At 49.0% G+C, this 24727-nt stretch overlaps 1 protein-coding gene across 4 annotated transcripts in view; it reads left to right on the forward strand.

Moving 5' to 3' along the window:
* LOC102455891 (uncharacterized) overlaps positions 1-23181 on the forward strand; it is a 100745-nt gene extending 77564 nt beyond the window's left edge. For all 4 annotated transcript variants that reach the window (XM_075899815.1, XM_075899817.1, XM_075899816.1 and 1 more), the window contains 16 exons: positions 287-457; positions 1103-1237; positions 2715-2764; positions 4422-4542; positions 5146-5231; positions 6638-6767; positions 8166-8347; positions 9953-10043; positions 11089-11206; positions 13079-13272; positions 14521-14673; positions 16466-16599; positions 17124-17260; positions 18471-18565; positions 21179-21368; positions 22382-23181. In XM_075899815.1, coding sequence (XP_075755930.1) covers positions 287-457; positions 1103-1237; positions 2715-2764; positions 4422-4542; positions 5146-5231; positions 6638-6767; positions 8166-8347; positions 9953-10043; positions 11089-11206; positions 13079-13272; positions 14521-14673; positions 16466-16599; positions 17124-17260; positions 18471-18565; positions 21179-21368; positions 22382-22479 — 2085 coding nt within the window. In that variant the 3' untranslated portion in view covers positions 22480-23181. The remainder of the gene's footprint in view (positions 1-286; positions 458-1102; positions 1238-2714; positions 2765-4421; positions 4543-5145; positions 5232-6637; positions 6768-8165; positions 8348-9952; positions 10044-11088; positions 11207-13078; positions 13273-14520; positions 14674-16465; positions 16600-17123; positions 17261-18470; positions 18566-21178; positions 21369-22381) is intronic.
* The last annotated feature ends 1546 nt before the right edge of the window (positions 23182-24727 follow it).

A 24727-nucleotide genomic window follows, 5' to 3' on the forward strand; every position in this document is an offset into this window, starting at 1 on the left:
CCTCCCCTCCCTCCCCCGCCAATTGTGCTGGTGTTGTACTGAAAAAGAAAAACCAGCCATCGTGCACAGAGCAGACACCGTGAGACACGTGCCTGCCCAGTGGCAAGTGTGAATACTCACTTTGCACACACTCCTGTGCACACTGATTGTGCAATTGCACGCACACTGACAGGCGATTCAAGAAACCTTGCATGACTCTCATTCCGCAACAGCACCATCCTGCTGACTCAAAGGCCAGGGGGCAGTTTATTTAAGGTTCCATGCAGTGTTGTGGATCTCGCACTAGCTCAACGAAGCCAGCAGTGTTTTGACCCTGGGGACGCTAGCGCTCGGCCTTCCCGCCAACGGGCTGGACAAACTGGACCCCAAAGACATCCTCCTCCTGGCTGCAGATCAGAACTTCACCCAGAGCATGGAACAGGCCCTGGTGCCGGTGAAACACAAGTTTGTGCAACGGGTGAGTCTCTGGACTGGCTAGAGCACAGCTCTTCCCTGGAGAATGCCCCAGCTGCATTTCCTCCATACCCAGAACAGCTCAGCTGTGCCTACTTAAAATCGCTAGCCTCTTCCACTTGGGCAAAGGAGATTCTCCACTAGCAGTAGAGGGCCTATGACACACAGTTGATTTGCAGTGGGGGTGGGTGGCCAGGTTCCAGGTCTCTGCCTTGACACGGAGTTAATGTGAAGTCGGCATCTGTACGAGCGTCTCATCAAACCCCAAACCGCTTCCTGTGCCTCTTCTCCCCCCGACTGGCAGGATCTGCAAAGGGGACAAGAATTCAATGGGCCTGAGATCTCCTTTCATTCCTAGAGAGGATCCCGGATCCCTCTGGGGCAGAGCTGAGGCCCAGTTTGGGGCCCACACAGACTTTCCTGCTCTCTGGATAAAACAGGAGTCCAGGGCTGGTCCTTCAGCAGCCTCCATGCTGCTCCCAAAGAGCAGGCCAACGTCTCCCCGACGCAAAGGCTCAGCGCTGCACGGTGCAAAGCCGGCTCCCTGCCCTTCGACTGGCTTCTTATTCCCTTGCACGGCACGACCCGGAATGTTATAAGCCTGGCAGCCCACCTCCCCTCAGCACGGCCCTGTCTGTTTTCATTTCAGATCTTACAAAGCACCCCTGGAAACACCCTCCTCAATATCCCAGATCAACTGGCGGATCAGATCCCTCTGTCTAGGCTGGCCTCTCCCCTGATCAGTACCCAGGAAATCAACCAGAAGAAATGGACACCCACTCAGGTAGCTCATTTTGCTGTGGATCCCCGTTTCCTCCTCTTCCCCCAGCCTCTCCAATTCCCCGGGAGAGCCCTTGTGCTCCAACTCCTATGCACAAATGGTACCGCCGCTGAATTCTTCTCTCTTCCAAGAAAGAAAAACAAGAACAGACCATTGTTCCCAGACCTCTTCCTCTTCCTCCTTCGTTAGCGACAAAGGGAAAGTGGAGAGCTTGTTCTAAGCGCGGGTCCTTATTGTTAACGGAGCCACACCCAGGTCACCTCCTCGATACGGGGTACAAAGCGAAAAGGAGCGGCCATGCCCCACTCCAGAGTCAGCTGCATTTCGGAAGAGAGGGGCACGTTCAGGGTTGAATTTCATCTGCGGATGTGTCAGTCCAGAGTCTCTGCACTGACAAGAGCGGGGTGACTCTAGATTTACACCGGGGCAGCTGAAGGCAGAATTTCGTGCGCCTGTGACTGAGTCATTTCACGAATCGCTAGCTAAATGAGGCTATAGAACAGGGGTTCTCCAAGTGTGCTCCATGGACCACTAGTGGTTTGTGACCATCATGCAGGTGGGCCGTGGGCGTGGGTCCTGCCCCCTCCCTTGAAGGGGGGGCTTGCATTGGTGCTCCAGCCCTGTCCCCTCCCTCCCATGAGGTTGGAGCACCGGCGCCAGCTTCCCGCTGCAGGCGGATGGAGTGGAAGGAAGCAGCTCCGTATGCTGCTTCTCCCCTTCCTCCCGGCCAGGGAACAGCAGCGCAGGAAACCTCTCACCTGGAGGCTTTCCCTGCTGTTCCCATTGGCTGGAATCACAGCCAATGGGAGCAGCGAGGGTGGTGCCTGGGAGCAACAGAGGGTACAGAGCCAGGTAAGTGCCCCCATCTTGCTCATGCCTAGAAGTTGCCCCCTTTTTCTGCAGAGACCCCGCACCTCCACCCTGCTCCTGCACCCTCCCTCTCTCTCAGGACCCCCCACCCCATCCTCAGCCTGCTCCTGTACCCTACCTCCTGGCCAAGAGGCATTGTCATAGGGGGTTGGCCGCAGAAAGGTCTGTGTTGAGTGACATGGACTATGGGCCAAAAAGTTTGAGAATCTCTGCTCTAGAAAGAGAATGAATGACACGCTTAACACTGGGGGAATCAGTTCTCCAGCAAGGACACGTTCCGATTTTGGGGGGCCAATTATCTTTTCCTGTTTGGTTATTTTTTTTAAAAGCGGCTGGTGGGAGCTCTCTCGGCGGACCTCTGGCCAGCCCGTGGGAGAGTTTGCCATCGTCTCGTTTTCCTCGGGAAGGTGCTGTAGCACTTTTCTGTAGAACGCAGGAGGGTGGTGAAGAAGCAGGAACCAGTGAAGGGAATCCTGCTGTAGAAGCATATTTCACACTCGCTCTGCGTGAAAAGCTTTCAGTGAGAAGGCTACTCACGTGGGAAAATAAATGTAAGCTATTCTCTTTTCCCACCACACATTCAGAGCTCTGCTTCCGTTTATAACCACAGGCCAGCGTGTTCTTCCAGGCCATACTGAAGTCCACACAGCAATATTCCAGGTGAGTTAAGGGATATTTCCATCTCCAAAGAGGCAATAGGAATGATCTTTAAAGCACGAATCGTGCAAACTGCAGACTGCATGGAAGATGAAAAGTCTGAGGGGTTGCCATGCTATTCTGTAAGGGTACGTCTAGACAGCAGGGCTATTTCGGGATACCGGAGGTATCTCAAAATAGCTACCTGGCGTCTGTGAAACGCGCCTGCTATTTTGAAATATTTTTCAAAGTAACGGGCGCGCTATTTCGGCATCCCTGTTGCCCTTGTTCCACGAGGGTTGAGGGATGTCTTGAAATCACGTGTTATTTCGAAATTTGGTGCATAAGATATGTGATTTGCACTATTTTACGTTTAGACTGCTGTGTAGATGGCCCCTAACTGTATGAACAACAAGCAGGCCTGCAGCACCTTGGAGACTAACAAGTGTAGTAGATCATTGAACTTTTGTGCATAAAATCCACTTCCTCGGATGAGTTGGAGTGGAAATGACAGAATCGGGGGTCTATAGAGCAGCAAAAGAAGATGCTCTGGTTTCTGTCATTACCACTCCAACTCATCTGATGACGTGGGTTCAATGACCTAATCCATTTGTCAGTCTCCAACGTGCCACAGGGCTGCTCGTTGATTTTAGCATCTGAGATGGTTTTCCTTGAAGAACAAGGCCCCAAGAAGTTCCAGGGGCTTATCAATTTCTTTGTCCTGAAAAATCACTGCAATTGGCTACGTAGCTTTGCCATTTTCAGTGTGTACCATGGGTCAGTGCTTTTTTCATGATGGTATGCCCCGGCATGGCTTTTTTTTTTTTTCTCAACAACTTTCCCCTCAGAGTACCGGCACTTTTTTTCCTACAAAAAAACCCAGTGCCATGGGTTCTATTTAGATGCCATAATAGTTTTAGTCCGCAGCTCCCCAGATTTGTGAAGGGCTTTTAATAGCTCAATAAACAGTGTGCTGAGAGGTAGATAGATACAGGGAGCATCATCTATTGCTCTTGAGTGACACCTACCAGTCAATGTTAGGTGTGTGGGTGGCTACTAGAAAGAGCCACGTGCAGCCTCCATAGGACTGCCGCAATTTGTGTGTGTCTGTGCATGTATAAAGCTTGGTACCCTCCCTCCTCCAATAAAAATATTCTCCAAGGCTGTGTCTAGACTGGCCAGTTTTTCCGGAAAATCAGCCGCTTTTCCGGAAAAACTTGCCAGCTGTCTACACTGGCCGCTTGAATTTCCGCAAAAGCACTGACTTCCTACTGTAAGAAATCAGTGCTTTTTGCAGAAATACTATGCTGCTCCCGTTCGGGCAAAAGTCCCTTTTCCACAAAACTTTTGCACAAAAGGGCCAGTGTAGACAGCTCAGATTTATTTTCCGCAAAAAAGCCCCGATCGCGAAAATGGCGATCGGGGCTTTTTTGCACAAAAGCGTGTCTAGATTGGCCACGGACGCTTTTCCGCAAAAAGTGCTTTTGTGGAAAAGCATCCGTGCCAATCTAGACGCGCTTTTCCGAAAATGCTTTTAACGAAAAACGTTTCCGTTAAAAGCATTTCCAGAAAATCATGCCAGTCTAGACGTAGCCCAAAAGTTCCTATTTTATACCGAAGAAGAATAAGGCAAGAGACCAAATAACAACGCCGGATAATAATACCTCTATTTCTCATGTAGCTTATCATCCTCTGTCCTACAAGGATTCAGCTGTGGAGCAGCAAACTTTTTAAACAGCAGTCCGTTTGCTAGCCTGGCAAAAGCCATGAAGGACAAACAGATCCGACTGGAAGATAATCAGGTGAGAGGACAATCATGGGGCCACTGGGATGTCTGCAGAGAGCAAGATGGCACCGTGTGGCAACCAATTCAACCCCAGCCTGGCGTGAAGAGCCCAAAGGAGAGATTAGGGCCACGGCGTGGATACAACACACGTTTGTGCTAACCGGAGTCAGGCACTTTCACAGTGGAAAGCCGGGCTCTTAGGTATCATCATGGTGTAGACATTCCAATCAGAGTACAGACATTTCCACTTGGGTTCTGAAACTTGGTAGGGAAAGTGGAGCTCACAATCCGAGCAGGGATATTTCTGCGGCTATTGTTAGCACTAGAGTACAAGCCCAGCAAGTCTACGTGTAGAACAGACACAGGCTCGTAGACTTGCTGCTACAGAGAGATGGAGGAGGGAATTGGCAGGTACGTACCCAGTCTGTACAACACATTAGGCTTGGATCTAGTACCTATTTAAATCAAGGGAAAGACTTCAGTGGTCTTTGGAATAAAGCTGCATTATTATTGGTTGTTTCATTATGGTCGGGTGACTAATGAAACCCAGGTGAGTTATACGTTGAGGAAGGAGGAGTCAGTCCCTTACTTACATCATCTTTTCGTATTATTTTTGTAGCTCAGCTGCATGACAAAAAGGCTGACGGGACAGATAACCCCATCTGATTTTGAAGACTATCCACCCGAGGTTCTTTTTTACATGGGGTAAGACACACAAGTGCGTTTCTTTCTTTCTTTCACTTTTGAACGGACGTTGTTCAAGATAGAAAAAAACCAACAACAGCCATATGAATACCAGGTTGCCAACTCTCACAATACTGGGTGCATTCATAAAGCACCAGCTCCTGGAGTCATGTGACTAGTGGAGGCGACTAGAATTCTTTTTACGTTTCTAGCCCCCCCCCTGTGCAGATGTAACGCTGTCCGGTGGAATTGAACCGGGAACCTCTGGAGCTTAGTGCATGACCCAGATTCCACATGAGCTAAAAGCCAGCTGGCTCTCAGCTCAGGCTGTAGAGGAGACTTGTTATTCTCTCTGTAAATGGCCTCGGGATGTTAAACATCAGCTAACTGACCAATCGAATAGGCGATGCATTTTGCATTCACTATTTGATTAGTCAGTAGGACACTTTCACCTCTGAAGTGTAGCAACAGCCATAGCTGACCCAGGGCTCCATGCAGTGCTGCCACTTTGAAATGCCATGAGGAGCCTGACGCCGGGCCCGCCACAGCACTTCAAAGCGCCAGCGCCACACGGAGCCCAGGGTCAGCCTGGGGACACCAGCATTTCAAAGCGGCAGCCCCTCCTCTACTCCCACCCTTGCTGCCTCTTTGTGATAGAGGCAGCAATGTGTGTGTGTGGGGGGGAAGCAATTAGTCGACTAACTGATAAGCATTTGCTTACTGGTTAGTCGACTAGTCCTTCACATCTTTAGGTCTCAGTGACACTAGAAGGGACAGAAGGTGTGTAGGTTACACAGGGGTCACCCAACGGCTCAAAAACCAAAAGACAGATGAAAAAGGCCCAATACAGGCTGAACCTCTCTAGTCCAGAACTCTTGGGTCCAGCAACATCTGTGATCCGGCATGATTTGAGTTACCGGATGGCCACTTATCATGGGTGTGGCCAAGTTTCTCACAGACCCATAAAGTTTGTTGACATCCACCCATCCTGGCTCCCATGACCCACGGAAGACAATAGAATTCTTTCCATTGAGTTTATTGGGAGCTGACTTGAGCCTGTGATGACGAATCCAGGCATTTGTGATTGGTAGGGATGTGAACGGATAACCGGTGAACTGGTTACCCAGTAATCATCACCCCTTAATGGTTAACTGTTACCTGGGAGCAGCCCACCACCCATGGACGGTTACTCCTGCCCCACAGGACTCCTAGCTCCCAGCCCACATGGGCTACGAGTCAACAGCCTTGCACGGGGCTGGAAGCGGAGGTGGAAGAGGAGAGGGCGGCTGGCTCAACATTTAATCGGTTAACTAATTAAACAGGATTTTACATCTCTAATCACTGAATCCTCAGCCATTCCGTCTGCCATTCGACACGTTTAAGACGGTTTTGTACAACCGATATTTCTGTTGCTTCATCTTTTCTAGGCCAGACAAATTTTCAGACCCAGTGAACTGCCAGAAATATTTTCACCTCGTGGGACAAGCCCACGTTGACCTTTTGCCAAGAGTGTCTTCCAAAAGACGGTTGCTGCTGGAGAGGGCTAAGGCCTGCCTGGTGAGATGCTAGCTGATTCACTGATTACGTACTGTTGTTTCACAGAGCTTGGAAATGTTCCAGCAGGGTATTAATTGCACGGACCATTGCTACCGGGACTCAGTCCAGGGAGAACTGGATAAGATTCTCTGTCTGTGTTCTATCGAAAGCCAACGACATGATCTAATGGTCTTCCCATGTACCAGCTCACCAGCGGCTTCAGCTGGAGAGTACAAGCTAACAGTCCTTACATACACACTTAGGAGGGGTGGTGACTGAGCATGCTCAGTGGAGCGTCGCTCGCTCCAGAATTCACTTTCTTTCTGGATACGGGGCGAGTTTGTTGGCTCGCAGGCTGCATTTCTTGTCACTGCCTTTTGTCGGCGGTGTCTGGTGGGGAAGACTGGATCAGTGACCACCACAGAACTTATCTACCAGGGAAGCGACTCCAGATAAGGTGGGGTGTGAATGTAAAGCACTGTAATTATTCCAGAAGAATTCTGTATGCAGATGCCCTTCTCCAGAGTGTGTCCACATGGGGAGCTATTCCAGAGTCATTAGCAAGTCTGATGAATTTCCTCTTGGTGGACAAATCTGGACACAACAAGTGTGTCGCTTATTTGTAAGGAAAAAACCCACTTTCTCTTACAATATGACCTTCTGCACCGAGTTGGGGGAGTATTTATAATTGGGTGCACTGAGTGAATGGACATATACATGAATCACCACCAGAGCAGGGGAGATCCTGGCTCTGCCGAAATCAATGCAAGACTCCCACAGATTTCAGTGCGGCCAGGATTGCACTGTAGGTATTGTAGAAAGGGAATTTCATACTCTCTGGGCACGTCTACACAGCAGCGGGGGTAAAGCCGAAATAAGCGATGCAACGTGAGCAATGTCAATTGCGTAGCTTAAGGTGAAATTGCTTGTTTTGGCTTTTGGCGCTGTCTACACAGCAGGAAATCTGAGTTAGAGCCCTCCTCCTCTGACTTCCTTTACTCCTCATAAAAAATGAGGGTTCCAGGAATCGGAGTAAGATGTCCTCCAGCTTGCCATTATTTCAACATTATGTCGAAATAACTGCTTGTAGAGTAGACGTGGACTATGTTATTTTGGAATCAGGTCAGTTATTCCGAAATGATGCTGCTGTGTAGACATAGCCTCTGAAAACAACGTGTAAGACATGGCTGATCACTGTTTAAAACAACAGGTAGCTCAGGCCCAATTCTTACACCTGTGATTCAGGGAAGTCCATGGCTTGATTATCCTGCTCGTCTAAGTTGCTAAGAGCAGTTGATGCAGACGCAGAAGCAGCCAAAGAGTAAGAGACAGAGTGAAATGTCCGTGTAAATGCATTCTGGTGTTATATCCAGGCAGCTCTGGTTGCTCATGTCAATTTCTTTTGTTTTGTATTCTCAGGGAACACCTACCTTGTCGTTTTCAAAGGAAAACCTGCTAATGTTAGGCAACCTTTGTTGTGCCCTCAATGGCTCAGACATTGTGAAATCGGACCCGTCTGTCCTAACAAGATTGCAAAGCTGCAGGTCGTTCACTGAAGACCAACCGGCAGCCATAGAGCAGCAGCTAGAGAACAAATATGGGTAGGTCATACAAGGAGTCACGTGCTGAACTTCTTGTGATGAGTTATGGACTCAGCCCGGTTGGATAAGATCTCCTCCTTGACCTACCTTCTCCAGAGGTTCTCACCCCTCTCTCCTCCAGCATATTTGCTTACGCAAGGAAGAGCAGGGAGGTCACAATCAGGCATGTAAAAGATTAACTGGAGTACGGCAGAAAGGGATCTAGGGGTTATAGTGGACTATAAGCTGAATAAGAGTCAGCAGGGTGATGCTGTTGCTAAAAAAGCAAACACGAGTCCGGGATGCATTAACAGGTGTGTTATGAGCAAGACACGAGATGTCATTCTTCCGCTCTACTCTGCACTGGTTAGGCCTCAGTTGGAGTGTTGTGTCCAGTTCTGGGCACCGCATTTCAAGAAAGATGTGGAGACATTGGAGAGGGTCCAGAGAAGAGCAGCAAGAATGATGAAGGGTCTAGAGAACATGACCTATGAGGGAAGGCTGAAAGAACTGGGCTTGTTTAGTTTGGAAAAGAGAAGATTGAGAAGGGACATGATAGCCGTGTTCAGGTATCTAAAAGGGTGTCACAGGGAGGAGGGAGAAAACTTGTTCTTGCTGGCCTCTGGGGATAGAACAAGAAGCAAGGCGCTTAAGCTGCAGCAAGGGAGGTTTAGGTTGGACATTAGGAAAAAGTTCCTGTTAGGATGGTGAAACACTGGAATAAATTGCCCAGGGAGGTTGTGGAATCCCCATCTCTGGAGATATTTAAGAGCAGGTTAGATAAATGTCTATCAGGGATGGTCTAGACAGTATTTGGTCCTGCCATGAGGGCAGGGGACTGGACTCGATGACTCTCGAGGTCCCTTCCAGTTCTAGTATTCTATGATTCTATGAAACCGTAGGGGCTGGAGCAACTCCCTGCCCACCCTGAAGTCCACTGCTGGAAGGGCTGCTCCAGCCAGATGCCCAGAATAGCTCTGGCCACTGCCATCATGGCTGTAGCAGCAGTGGCAGCCAGGAACCCCAGCCCTTTTAACTCACCAGGCTCTGTTTGCCCCCCACCCTCGAGTCGGCGGGCCTGTTTCTAAAGCATTCCTAATGGGCGGGGGTCAAATCCATCCTTGGCTACCTTGAGTCAGGGCAACTCCGGCATCTCCACTGCTTGGGCCATTCTCTGTGCTCTAAGAGCTGGTACGGTCGATACGTTTTTGCAGGCGGTGTCCTTGCTATGGCATCTTCCCCTTCTGGCCTCTGTGACTAGTGAGATTCCTGCTCCCCTTGAGCCGGACTATTTATACCCCATCGTCACAGCCCCTCCCGCGCTCCTGTTCTCCACAGGCAACGTGTCCCGGTTTCCTCAAAGGCCTTGCTCATCTCCCAGCTGGCTCGCTTGTCTGACTCGGGGGTTCTCGTCAGGCGACTTCTTTCATTCTTGGGCAAAGCCTCTACTAGCCTCAAAGGAATAGTCTGCCCTGGGTTCAACCTCCCCTGATCGCGGTGTTGCCTCTGAAGGTGCATTCCTTTGGGCACGAGAGGCATTTGAGTTTCCCTTTCGGGTTTGGGCAATCACATCGCTCACGGTGATAAGCGCAGGGCAGGTACAAAATGCATCTCTTTCCTCTCCAGATCACCTTCAACGTGGACAGTCAGCACCCTGACAGACATGGGCCTGATGGCCAGTACCCTGAGGAGTGGAACCCTTCAAAGGATCCCAGAGGTACCGTACTTCAATGGAACATCAGCGCTATATTTAACCAGATCATCAATTAATTAATTAAGAGATGGGCTGGGGGCGGAGGGGAAGGAGGGGTCGCTCCAGCCCAGCTGGGCTGGACTTGGTTCCCCATCGTGAGAGGGGTGTACAGCCGGTGAAGGGGCACATGTCCAGCCGGGAGACAGAGAAACACAGATAAATAGACAAACTTTTTGAAATCTATAGTAGAGAGCTGTCCCTTTCGCCACTCCTGCCCCCTTCTGGTCCAGTGGGGTTATAGCTGTCCCAGTTCCCATCTCTGGCCCCTTACTGCCCCCTGTGGTCATTCTGCAGTATAACTGTCCCTCCTGCCAGACCCCTCCCTTTCCATTTGATGAGAAACAAATTCCAGGCACATCCCATTGTCTTGGCACAACCAAACCCTGGCCTTGCTTTAAGTTAGGAGACAAGGGAGCTGCCTACCACATTGGGTGGTCCTAGCTCTTACTGTTTAGGAGGAGTTTTTCAACAAAGGGACTCTCGGACTGACGGACAGACCGACAGACGCACCTTTCTAAAATATCTATAAGAAAGCCATCGCTGTGCTAAGCCCAGGTGTCACTAATAGTGATCTAATACCAACTGGGAGCTGCAGACACCTGCTCCTACGGTTTCTGCACAGCTCTGTTAAGTTACAGAGTGTAATGCAGGGTTATTGAAATCGGTTTAAAAGAGGGCAGGTTAGAAAACGGAAAACCCCTTTTCCAGAGCTACTGCAAATTCCAATGTATCTGTCCCAGCAGCTGCCTTTCCACAAGCTCTTTTCATCCTGGAGGTGAGGTCCATCGATGGCTATTAGCCAGGATGGGCAGGGATGGTGTCCCTAGCCTTTGTTTGTCAGAAGCTGGGAATGGGATAATGAGGGTGGGATCACTTGAGGATTCCTAGTTCTGTTTTCTCCCGCTGGGGAACCTGGCATTAACCACTGTTGGAAGACAGGACGCTGGGCTAGAGAGACCTTTGGGCTGATGGAGCATGGTCGTTCTTATGTTCTTATGTCCCACCGCAGACAGAGAAGATGCTGTTTTTCCCTGATTTCTTGAGCCAGTTGAAGACCTGGAATAGGGACCAGTTCACCTATATCCTGGATCAGCTTGCAAAGCCTCAGCGGCAAAAACGAGCTGCAAGTGCGTACTGTGTGCTAAATCTTGGGTCAAATTTCTAGAGGTCTCCTTCCCTCTAGATTAACCTCCCTTCCTCCTCTGCTCTCTGAGGGCACATCTACACTGCTACACTATTTTGGGATCCTGGAGCATCCCGAAATAGCTATCCCACCTCTTCGCATCAAGCCCGTTATCTCAGCCTTGCTATTCCGCTGTCCTGTAAACCTCATTCCACGAGGAGTAAGGGATGTTTCGGAACAGCGCTTTGTTTTGAAATTTGGTGCTATGTAGACAAACCAAATGACAAACTAAGCTATTTCGAAATAGCATCAAAATAAGATACGCCACTTGCGTAGTTCAAACGATGTATCTTATTTTGAGTTCCGGTGCAGTGTAGACACACCCTCATCCCACAGCTGCATCTTCTCAGGAAACGCCAGTTCCTGCTTGATAGATGCACAAGATCTTTTAATGGAATCTGATGCTGCCAGTAAGGTGGAAAGTAAGGTAAGAAGCTGGGAGGGGTTGCAAGGGCTTTGGAGGATAGGGTCATAATTCAAAATGATCTGGACAAACTGGAGAAGGGCTGAGGTAGACAGGATGAAGTTGAATAAGGACAAATGCAAAGTGCTCCACTTAGGAAGGAACAATCAGTCTCATACATACAGAACGGGAAGCGATTGTCTAGGAAGGAGTATGGCAGAAAGAGATCTAGGGGTCAGAGTGGACCACAAGCTAAATATGAGTCAACAGCATGACACTGTTGCATAAAAAGCAAACATGATTCTGGGCTGCATTAACAGGAGTGTTGTGAGGAAGGCACGAGAAGTCATTCTTCCGCTCTACTCTGCACTGGTTAGGCCTCAATTGGAGTATTGTGTCCAGTTCTGGGCACCACATTTCAAGAAAGACGTGGAGTAATTGGAGACAGTCCAGACAAGAGCAACAAGAATAATTAAAGATCTAGAAAATATGAGCTATGAGGAAAGATTGAAAGAATTGGGCTTGTTTAGTTTGGAGAAGACGACTGGGAGAGGACGATAGTGGTTTTCAAGTATCTAAAAGGGCGTCATAAGGAGGAGGGAGAAAAATTGTTCTCCTTGGCCTCTGAGGACAGACAAGAAGCAATGGGCTTAAACTGCAGCAAGGGAGGTTTAGGTTGGACATTAGGGAAAACTTCCTAACTGTCAGGGTGGTGAAACACTGGAATAAAGTTGCCTAGGGAGGTTGTGGAATCTCCATCTCTGGAGATATCTAAGAGCAGGTTAGATAGACACCTATCAGGGATGGTCTAGACCAGTGGTTCCCAAACTTTTCGGCATCATGCTCCCTTGTTGATTTTTGAGAAACCCTCACGCTTCCCCCCCCCCTCAAAAAAAATAGCAGCAAAACTTGTTGAGCAAAAGAAAAAAAAGGAACTGACTGCAGCAGCAAAATTTGATGGTGGGGGGAGCCTGGGTCACCTCACGCCCCCACCCCTGGAATTTCTTCACACACACCCAGGGGGGCACACCCCCCACTTTGGGAACCCATGGTCTAGACGGTGCTGGGTCCTGCCATGAGGGCAGGGGACTGGACTCGATGACCTCTCGAGGTCCCTTCTAATTTTATGATTCTATGAGAGTCGGGGCAGGTACCGCTAAGGGTCTCTCCTCCTTTCCTTCTCCTCCTTCTCTCAAGGCTCCTTGTGAATCCCTCTGAATGAAAAGGATTGGCCGCATCAGAGGTGGTAGCACAACACATGCTCCGTCTCCCTCCCCAAAGGGCTGAACCTACTGCCTCCGCCCCGCTCCTAGCTCCCAGCGCGTAGTCACGTCCTGCTGAGAGCTCTTTGCCCAGAGCAGAATGAAGGTTAAACGTACACGAGATAGGCTAACGGTCTCTCTTCCTCCCAAGCGGGCTGCACAAGAACGTCGTTGACCACAGAAATGGTGGTGAAGCAGAGAGACCTTTTAGTTTCCACCTACACCTCCAGCAGCGATCTGGACGCTTGCCTCCCTGACGACGTGCTGAGCACCAATCTGGAAACTTTGGGGAAGCTGGAATTTCAGGACCCTCTCCTTCAAGTGCTAAAGCTGAAACTGGACAAGGTAGCGTAGACTCTGGAGCAGGTTGGGTGAGAGGCGCAGAGGAGCACTGTTTCTCAACTTGTGTGGGGGGGGGAAAGGGTGACGTGGAAAGATGGCTTTTAGCGTTTAAATACTGTCAGTGCTGCGACTCTTAACAACCCACATCGACAGCCTCTGGCCAGGGAGAATCATAGAGCACCTGGAAAACATGAATGAGATAAAGCTTCTGGCACAGCTGGGTTAGCTCAGTAAGTAGAGCAGAAGATACTTAACCTCAGGATCATAGGTTCGAGCCCCATTGGCAAGGTCTTTCTTTCACTCACATTCAGTCTACAAGCAATTTACTCTCAGCTTTCACTAGGGTTTTAGGAAGAAAAAGTCTAAGTACCTAAAAGGGTGTCACAAAGAGGAGGGAGAAAAATTGTTCTCCTTGGCCTCTGAGGATGGGACCAAGAAGCAATGGGCTTGAATTGCAGCAAGGGAGGTTTAGGTTGGACATCAGGAAAAACTTCCTGTTGAGGTGGTTAAATGCTGGAATAAGTTGCCTAGGGAGGTTGTGGAATCTCCATCACTGGAGATATTGAAGAGCAGGTTAGACAGACGCCTGTCAGGGATGTCTAGATGGTGCTTGGTCCTGCCGTGAGGGCAGGGGACTGGACTCGATGACCTCTGGAGATCCCTTCCAGTCCTAGTGTTCTGTGATTCTATAACACTCCAATCTTCATTTAAAGAGAGGGACATGAATGCTCTGAGAATTGTTATAAGTCCTTCGATGCCTATGACACCAGTGTGCTCTCAGCACCTCTGAAAAATCAAGCCACCTAATCAGGTGCCAAACTTTGGACACTCCAAGTTAAAAAATGTTGGCAGTAGTGCAATGTCCAGAAACTGATGTCATCATGGTTAGGTAGGCCCAAGACAAGAACCCCAAAGTCCTAAGACCATGTCTCATACTCCCTTCCCCTAAAACAGAGTTAGGGGATTGAGTCAGGATTCAGGAATCTGTTTGTAGGCAGTTCAGTACAAAGTGTGAGCCATTAAAGAGACAAAACATGGCTGTGATGCTTGATGCCTGATTTGGAGTGTTAGGAGGGGTATCAAATCCACCTGCTTGCCTACTGGATTTTGACTCAATGGCACGTTGGTAAATTCTGCACCTTTCAGTAAATCTCCTTGTACACATTAGCATCATATCCATTTGAGCAGTATGCGCCCTGAAACAACTCACGCGTCCGCCTGTCCGCTCACTGTATTTTGTGCTTCACACAGATCTTTGGCACACCGCCCGAAGACTATCTTCCACTCTTGGGAAACATAGCCAGGATGTATACCCCCACTGAAATTGCTAACTGGAATATCACTGCAGCCGAGACCTTAGCAGCCCTATTGGCAGGAACATCATGGCAAAAGGATCTCCCAAAGGTAAGGGACATGTGAGCGAAACATTGCAAATGCAGGTAGGACAGTCATTATTTTAAAAAACTTCAGGGATTAAAAATGACGCAGTAGCTGCCTAAATAACATGCCCCTACCCCCATGCAAAGTATACCGTGTGCAATACGGGATACTAGTTGCAGGGAAAGGAAGGAGGTTATTATATTGGAAATGGTGCAATGCACGGAAACCAAAAATGATGTATGGTCTCCAAGATTCACACATCAAGAAACAGGCTTTTTCTGCTTGAAAAAGAAGAGGCCGCCAAAAGGAATGTTTCAAACATACGGGCAGACAAAGCTGATAAAGACACAGTCGCTCTCCTGTTGTAAATGGAGACTTCCATCAGCTCATTAGCAAACTCAAGCCGCAGCAGATCTCAGACAGAGATCTTTCAAGCATGGGATGATAGAATTATAGAATCCTGGAACCTAGAATCCTAGAACTAGTAGGGACCTTGAGAGACGTTGAGTCTAGTCCCCGACCCTCATGGCAGGACCCAGTGTAACCCACACACTTAGGCTATGTCTGCACTGCAAGCGTGTTTTTGCACAAGTACAGTAGATTGTCAGAAGACAGGGCCTTTTGCACAAGAGTTATTCCTCTTTCTATGAGGAATAAGCCTTTTTGCGCAAGAGCTCTTGTGCAAAAAGGCATATGTGGACGGACAACATTCTTGTGCAAGAAACCCCAATGGGAAAAAGCACAGGTGCTCTGATGGCCGTTCTGTGAATGGCCATCAGAGCTTTCTTGCGCAAGAGCATCCATGGCAGTGTGGACACGCTCTTGCACAAGACCGTTTTGCACAAGATCTCTTCCACAGAAAGTTCTTGCACAAGAAACCTGCAGTGCAGACATAGCCTTAGTGTGGTTCACTGTCCCATGGAGTGGCACTTAGACCACTTGCAGTGAGAGAGCAGAGCAAGGGAGCTCTACAGCCTAGTCTGAGAGGCAGCTGGCTTTTGATTCAAGTGATAGAAAGTGCTCTACTAAGCTCCAGAGATCCCAGGTTCAAATCTGCCTAGTTGATAGTTACATAAACACTGTCTAGATCAGGGCTACTCAACTTTGGAAGCCCCGGAGGCCACAGTGATACTCACAGCACATGCCGAGGGCTGCAACTTCCGTGTGGTTACATAGACATGCAAATAGCTTCTTTCACACTGACAGGCATGAATACAAAGATTAAGGCAAGACTACACCACACGCAGGCCCCATTTAAGTCAGTTCTGCTGCTATTAATAAATGCAATATTTAACTCATTTCCACCCCATAGCAGCACTTTTAATGAGCAATGACAGTCCAGGAATTTAACTACTAAAACGCATCTCAACAGAAGACCATTATACTGACTCCTTTTTTGTTTTGTCTCCCACCCACGGGCCGTGTGTTGAGCCCTGCGTAAACCCAAACCACACCGTGGGCTGCAAAGGAGATGGGGGGGGGGGCGCATGTTGAATAGCCCTGGTCTAGATCATCCCTGACAGGTGTCTGTCTAGCCTGCTCTGAAATAGCTCCAGTGATGGAGATACAAATCATTAGCCATCCTGGAAAAGCAGAATTGTGGGAATAAACTCGGGAGCCAAGGCAGACTTTTTTTTTGTCTTAAAATGTCTTTTATGTTTTATCACTTCGTATGAAAGGAAGATTTTGATGGGACCATGGGTCAGGTGATAAAGAGGAACATTGTTTTAATGGGCGTCACCAACCGCAATTTTGAAATTGAAATGCACATTTGTGGTAATGGCTCCTCCATCTGTTCTAACAATCATACATGCAGGTGAAGGCTCTAGTCACTCGGCATCTAGAAGCCAATGGTCATCAGTTAGACGGAGCCGTGCTCACAATACTCGCTCCACACATCTGTGCCATGGAAGATGCTCAGATCCGAGCCCTCCGCAGCGAGGCCATCAGGTACGCTTGTAAATCTAGATAGTGGGGGCAAGTAGGGTCGGTTTCTGACTTTCTCCTTTTAATAGCAGATCGAGAAATCTACATTTAGGGGTTTCTTCTTTGTAGCTCAGGCTGAGGGGGATTGGTTGGTGCAGTACAAATGCTGATAGTCACAAAACAAGCCCCAGAGCGGGCTCACCACCAGCCGTTTGGGGAGAGGGAGAAAGGGAGGGCGTTGTGCAGCCTCTTTGGACTGCTGTGCCCTTAGAACATCCCAGTGAGGCAGGGTAATGCTGTCATCCCCATTATACTGGGCCACTGACTGTCTAAGTGACATGACCAAGGTCATATGGGGGAGTCTGTGGCAACGCTGGGAATTGAACTTAGGCTTCTTAAATGCTGGCTAGCACCCCACACACTAGGCAGGCCTTCATCTCACAGTGTTTTGGTTTCAGCAGGGTGCATTTTACCCAGCTATGCACGCGCCGACTGCTAAAACCTTGGGTAAATACAAAAGGTACATCTCTAAAACGCTTCCTCTCCAGAGAGACCAGTAGGCCCCTGAACACCTCGCTGTGTTCTCAGCAGCAGAAGAATCTCCTCTATGGCCAGCTGAGAGCTGCTTACGAGGAGAACCAGAACGCTCCAGACGCCTACTACCGGCTGCTGAGGCCTGTCATTGGTGAGTCCCGCTGCAGACACTGAAAGAGCTAGATCCGCAGTAACTTCGTGTGCCCTGCACGGAGAGCTGAGCGAGATGCTCCAGCTGGGACCATTGCCCGCAGGGGCCAGGAATTGGGCAGGCACAGCGACACTGCAAAGAAAAGCCCACGGGGTGAGTCTCAGAGCCCGGGGCAATTAACTCCAGTTTCCTGGGCACTGCAGGGCTAAACATAGAGCAGAGATGCTCCCACTCAGGCTGCAGCCCAGCAATGTTCTCTCTATTTTTTCCCATGTGCAGAATAAATGTTGTTACGTGCACCGAGGGAAGTGCAGATATGCACTACCAATGCTGCCAGCTGTGGGCGTTCTGCTCATAAGCTGGGCAGCACTAAATCTCTCCTGGGTGGGCACCTAAGCGCTCAGCTTACAGGGAACACTGCAGCCTGGGTACCGAGACCCTCTCTCTGGCCTCTTGCTGCCCCCCTGTGGTCATTCTACAGTACTACTGTCCCTCCTATCAAGCTGCCCCTTTCCATTGGATGAGAAACAATCACATTCCAGGCACATCCCATTGTCCCGGCTCAACCAAACTCTCCCCTTGCTTTCAGTGATAATAAAAGGAAACTACATATAGGCTGCCCCCGACTTGCGACACAATCGGCTCCAGGGATAGCATCACAAGTTGGAGGTGTTGTAACTCGAGTCCGCATTTACGACAGGCTTTGTACACCATTGTAAATGCGGGGCCGAGGACATAAATCAGGGGATTTCGGCCCCTTCCGCACTTACAGAAAAGGTTGCAAGTGCAGGGGGTCATAAATCAGGCTGTCGTAAAGCGGGGGCCTCCTGTATCCAATTTGGTGATTCTAGCTCGTTACCATGTAGGAGGAATTCCTGAGCAAATGGACTCACAGACAGACAGATGCACATTTCTACAATATATAGTAAGAAGCTGTAAAACCAGTGACAGGAGGCTCAAAGCACTGGCGCCTCTTGCTCCTGTCTGCTCTCTGCCTGTTTCACACACTCGTTTAGTCTCCCGAGGGTAGCTGGGTCAGGTGCAGAAGTGGCCGAGTGATGTTTATTTGCCTGGGTTCAGGGATCAGCTTAGAGTATGTCATGGGCCATCTGGCCTGAAACTCTATGACTCTACGGTTCAAAGACACAGAACGTAATGGGGAGGTTTTGCGGGATCAACCAAACACAGCTTCTGCTTCTCTTCTTTAAAGGCGGAGCCCCAGCCACGGACCTGATCAGATTTGCTTCTGGTTATCCTGTCATGGACGTTGACACATTTACAGCCCTGAATCCCGAGGCAGCGAAGGTGAGTGGCATATTCCATCGTGGCTAGCAATGCATACACCTCCATCCTGCTGCCTCTGCCAGTGCTTTTCCCAAGGTCCCTGCTGATCCTGCAGGTTTTTGGCACGGCTCCCATTGACTGTGATGGAAAAGCAGGGACTGAAATAAGAATCTTTCCTAGATGTCAGGACTGGGGACTAAGTAGGCCACGGCCTCTTTATCAGACGTCGTTACATAGCAACCTAAGGCCCGTCTGGCCCTGTGTCCTGCCTAGCGGGGCCGACACTGTGTGTGAGGGGACTAGGTGTGTGAGGACCTGGCTCCCTGCCCCTAGAAGGGGCGGAGCCTCAGGGCTGAGGACAGCCAGCTCTCAGTGCTCTCACAGCGCTGGGCCCCGTACCCCGAGCCCTACGGTGTGGCAGAGCCGTGCTCCAGAGACAATTCAAAGGAGCACGGGGCGCCGGCCGCTGCTGCAGTAGCCGTACTGCGGGCAAACTCCGGGCCCCTTTGAAACACTGCGCCCCTGTGCAAATGCCCCGTTGGCAGGCCTGGTCACGTCTCCAACAGAAGGAAGATGTGAGGACTCCATATCAGGCAGTTGTGGAGTCGCCTGGCCCTGACATGAGGTCTCATCCTGCTCTCTAGTAGTTGGAAGCACGACGTTGGATATCCCTTCCACAACGTTGGCGCTCCTGATGACAGCTCTGGATATTCTCAGCCATAAAAATGTCCAACCCCTTTGGAATCATGCTCACTTCTTGGCTTCTGGGGCATTCTACGGCACGGCGCTCCAGTCTAATTACACTGGGTGTGGGGAAAGTATTTCTTTTCTCTCTCCCCTCAGAAGAAAGGAGATTTTTTTATGCCCTTAATCATTCTCTACACCTCCTAGGGTTAGCCTGGCCTTGTATATTGACATTTTCCACGATCGGCTATCATTTCACTTCACGCATGCTGACTACTGTTATTTCCAATGAGATTCAGTGATATCCTAGGATAAGCAGCTACTGCAGCTTTTAAGAAGGCTGGGAAAAAAATATGCTAAATCATGCCACGAGAATCAGGACGGTGGCCAACCTAGCTCAATTGGTGTCGCTACACATTTAAAATACTTTGCAGAAGGTGCTTCCCGCCTTTTCTTGAGGCTCCTGGCGTGGTGTGGCTCAGTGAGACTGAATGATTCAGTTGTCCTAAAAGTACCATTGGCACCCATAACATTATAGGACGACTATAAGGGAAATGGGTGATCATGTGGTTAAACCACAAGCATGAGTTAACAGGAGTGTTGTGAGCAAGACATGAGAAGTCATTCTTCCGCTCTACTCTGTGCTGGTTAGGCCTCAGTTGGAGTCTTGTGTCCAGTTCTGGGCACCACATTTCAAGAAAGATGTGGAGAAATTGGAGAAGCTCCAGAGAAGAACAACAAAAATTATTCACGATCTAGAAAACATGACCTATGAGGGAAGACTGAAAGAATTGAGTTTGTTTAGTTTAGAAAATAGAAGACTGAGAGGGGACATGATAGCAGTTCTAGGAGGTACTTCCAGTACCTAAAAGGGTGTTACAAGGAAGAGGGAGAAAATTTGTTTTCTTTGACCTCTGCTGATAGGGCAAGGAGTAATGGGCTTAAATTATGGCAAGGGAGATTTAGATTGGACATTAGGAAAGACTTCCTAAATGCCAAGGTGGGTAAGCACTGGAATAAATTGCCTAGGGAGGTTGTGGAATCTCCATCCCTGGAGACATTTAAGAGCAAGTTAGATAAACATCTACCAGGGACGGTCTAGATGGTGCTTGGTCCTGCCATGAGGGCAAGGACTGGACTTGATTACATCTCAAGGTTCTTTTCAGTTCTATTGTTCTATGATTGTATGTATATAGTCCTTGCCAGATTAGACAAGAAACCCATGCAGATCTCATGTCTAAATCTATTAGCTGCCTTGAGCTGTAGGTACCTTTGTTTGGTTTTAAATTTTAAACCAACAGAACATTTTATTCATTTTGCATGTAAGTGTAGAAATTAACCCACTACGTAGCTCAGCTGTTCTTTGCGCACAGGAAGGACAAAACTGGCTGAACAAAGGGTTGTGGTTTTGGTGCATTGACAGAGCAGTGTGTTTGCACAGGTGTGAAGGAGAAAACAGACTTAATCTGCAGGCCTTAATCTAATCTACATAGCTTCAGCTACTGTGAAGTTGGCAGGGGCTGCTCTCCTGTTGACACCAGCTACTCTTTACATCCTGCTAGTGTTCCGGCATCGATGGAAGAGTGCTCGGAGATTGATTCATCCTGTCTAAGCAGGTGCAATAAATCAACAGCCGGTGGATCAATCATTGCAACATCAATCTCCGACATAGTGGAGTCAAGTCCTAAGAGTAGTCACCCACTCAGGGGGTATGGCAGGTGCTTTGGTAGTGAGGAGCACTGGAATAGAAAGGTATGGCAGGGCAGAAGTGAGATGCGTTAGCAGACCAATAGGTAGGAAGTCCAGAATTAGGTTGGTAGAGGGACACTGGAAGAACTGAGCAAGGATGTAATCAGTCCGCCACTGTAAACTCCATTATGTAAGTTTTCTGTAAGCAGCTTGCAATTATCTCAGACGAATGTACCTATTTTTACTTCTTTTCTGCTGTAGAAATTAAGCACTCAGAATCTGAAAGATTTGCTGGGAGCTAATCTCCCAGAGCTGAACAATTTAGCTGATGACCCCGTGGTGAAAGCTTGGGCCCAAGCACACCGTCAGTCAGAAGTGAATTCTTTAGGACTCCATCTTGTAGCAGGACTCCCAGACCAGCCACCTAATGGTATTATAAACATTCCAGGAGGTAAGCGAATTCATTACAATGAAGTCAAGGATACTGGTGAAATACAGGACTCAAAAAGTTACTCCCTGAGTTGTACCTAATGCTGATAAATAAGTTCACCTTTGATGCAGATGCATATCACAGGCTTACCTTTCATGTAGTTCCACTGTCCTGATCTTGCAGTAGGTTCTGCTCATTGTAGGATCAGGGACTTAAAGAGTAGCGTATTGAAAATACGATAGGAATTGGAGATTGAAAATCCCTATTCGATCACATGTCGTCTATCAGAGTCTAAATGACTCAACAGATGGCTTTCACTCCCATCCTTGGAAATCTATTTTACATCCTAATAGAGCTCACTACAGGTAGAACCTCTCTAATCCAGAACTCTCTGGTCTGGCAACATCTGTGGTCCAACATGATTTTAGGTAGCCAGATGTCCACTTATCATGGGTGTGACCAAGTCTCCCGTAGTCCCATAAAGTTTGTTGACAGCCACTAGTCCTGGCTCTCAGTGTTCTGTGCTGTTATTTGGCTCTAATTTACTCCTAAATGTCATCTAAGAGCCCAGCAAGCAGCGGAAGTGTTGGTCATGCTGCTAACAGGAGCAGCCCGAGGCAGGCTGCGACAGCTGGCGCCCTAGGCGGAAGGCGCGATTGGCGCCCCCGCCTGCACAGCCATCAATGGCTGTGATGTCATCACGGGGCGCCCCAGCACCCTGTGATGTCATCATCGGGCGCCCAGGATGGCGGCACCCTAGGCAACTGCCTAGTTTGCCTAGGTTCACGGGCCACCCCTATAACTAGACAATATTGACCTCCCGTGATCCAGAAAATCCTGTGGTTTGGAACTGGTCGGATCCCGATGGTGCCAGGCTAGGGAGGTTCAATCTGTATTAGAACGTTTTTTAAATGGTGGTTGTGGGACACATCTCAGGAGGCAGGTTAGTTATATTAAAGTCTTGAATCGAACGGATGTATTGCTTGCAGAGATGCAGCAGAACTGATATGATTTTTAAATTTTTTTTCTTTCAGCAACTCACATACCCGGAAGAGCAACGACCTATGCGAAAAACCAGATGTTCCAGCTTTTCTATTGCGTGCTTTTCTCCTGGGTGTTAACTGCTTTCTAATAGGCTGTATGGCTTTTGGACAAGTATTAAATAATAATAATATTCTGGGAGGCGGGATTCCCATATTTATCATGGCATGGTTACATTTAATTTAGGCAGGTCCTTGTATTCTTAACTGAACAAAATGTCAAAAAGTAGAACATTTAATGGCAGTTTGGCAGCACATTGTTCATTACTCTACATCAGCGGTTTTCCAGCTGTGGGTTGTGACTCCACATTAGGTCATGATCCTGCAGTTAATGGGGTCTCCAGGCCTGGCTTAGATTTGTTGGAGCACAAGCCACACCACCTGGAGCCTGGGGGCTTCAGTCTTGAGAATCTGTGTTCAGGCGACAGGGTTCCTGCCTGGGGTTGAAGTCTGGGCTTTGACTTTGGTCCCTCTGTCCTCCATCCTGGGGCTCTGGTAGCTTCTGGGTTTGGTTCCCCCCTCCTGGGGACATGTAGTAATTTTTGTTGTCAGAAGGGGATCACAGTACCATGAAGTCTGAGAAGTTCTACCCTACAATCCTCACAATCGTACTGCCGGTGGTAAGGTGCTTAAATAAATGCAAAACATATGGCTGATCCTGCAAACTTCATCAAGACTTTGACAGTGGTAAGCACTACTCATAAGTGTTTTCAGAATCAGGCCCTACATAATGATAATTAAGTGTTGTTATTCTTCACATACTAATGACAATAATAAATGTCACTTTCAGCCATTTGTGTTTATCACTTATATTTAGCATCTTTTATCATTTTAAAAAACATTACTTTTTTAAAAAATATATAATTAATGTCAAGACAATGCAAATGGAGGAACATCTGAACAAATACCAGTTGTCTCTCATTATCCATCATGCGAGGTTCTCTGTAGGGGCCCCATCAGTCTTCCTCCACACGCGGCTTAAGAGAGCATGATTTGAAGGGCTTGCAGGCAAAAAGACCCAAGTTTTAAACCTGATTTTCCCTCCAATTCCCTGTGTGACCTTGGGAAAATGTTTTATATGGGAATACTGGGGGGGATTAATTGCGTGTAGAGCTTTGGACAGAGAAATTGTCATAAATGATAAGTATTATGAAGTCAATAGAAGGCCCTGCCCACCCATGGAAGACTCACAAAATTAAATCGTTTATACAATTTAGCCCCACGAAACATTTCAGCAATGAGCGTAGTGACAATTGTTTATTTAGCCTTAAATGTTCCAGCTGTAGAGCAGCCTTCTCTTGGGAAAGTTCATGTGGACTATGCAAACTTTTGTTGTACTCCCATAGATTTCAAGGGAAAGCTTTCTAGGAATGCTGGGGGTGGGAGGGAAGGGCGGATAACATCCACTAAATAAAAAGGTTCCAAACAAAAGACTAAATCCTGGCAGGCTGCCACTTTTTACAACATCAATGGCTGCTTGGCAGCCTGCGTGTGGCCGCTGCGTGCAAACACATGCCACCAGCTCTGTACTGCAGCTGTACCCCAATAAACGTGCTATGTCAGAGGTGGGCAAAAGCCTTTCAGCGGGCCTGATCCGGCCCGCCTAGGCCTATGATCTGGCCCATGTGGCAGTTCCCAGCCCTGCCCCCTCGCACATTGCCTGGCAGCCATGGGGAAGTCATGAGCCCTTTAAATAGAAGCAATCGGAAGGGGTTTGGCCCCATGCTAGCCCATTGCCTGGGAGCCGCTAGCCCTTTCAACTGCTTCTATTCAAAGGGTTTGCATCTCCCAGGCAGCTGGGAGGCAAGGAGCTGCCAGCCCTGCTATGCGAATTCTAGGCCTCTCCTGCAGACAACTCTGGGAGGAGGCTCGCCCCCAGCACCCTCCCATCTGCTCCCGGCCCCTGCCATTGGCCAGAAGTCAGGGGGCAAGGTCCCCAAGCCAAGCAAAGTTCCTGGTAGGGTCGCTCTCCACCCCACCCCTGCTGCCCCAGGTCCTGCTCCTTCCCGGTCAGCCCACCACTGCTTTGGAAATTTCTGAAGTGGGCCCCCCTTCAAAAATGATTGCCCGCCCCTGTGCTACTGCACTGCAGCTCAGCTACACTGGTGGGCGGCCCCTCCACCGCCTGCAGCAGCTGGGGAAAGCCCAGGCCCCAGGCTGCTGCAGGCTGGGCACCAATGACCCAGGACAGGCAGGAGCTCAGAGCTCAGCCCCAAGCCAGCAGGAACTCCTACAGCCACCAGGGGGCTGCCCACCCTCCCCAGGCTCGCGCACAGAGCAGCGAAGACGCGCACGCGCACACCCTTTCGGGGAAGGGGGGGGAGGAAGCGTGACGTAGAC

Source organism: Pelodiscus sinensis, chromosome 16 (assembly GCF_049634645.1).
Source record: "Pelodiscus sinensis isolate JC-2024 chromosome 16, ASM4963464v1, whole genome shotgun sequence".
Lineage (NCBI taxonomy): Eukaryota > Metazoa > Chordata > Testudines > Trionychidae > Pelodiscus > Pelodiscus sinensis.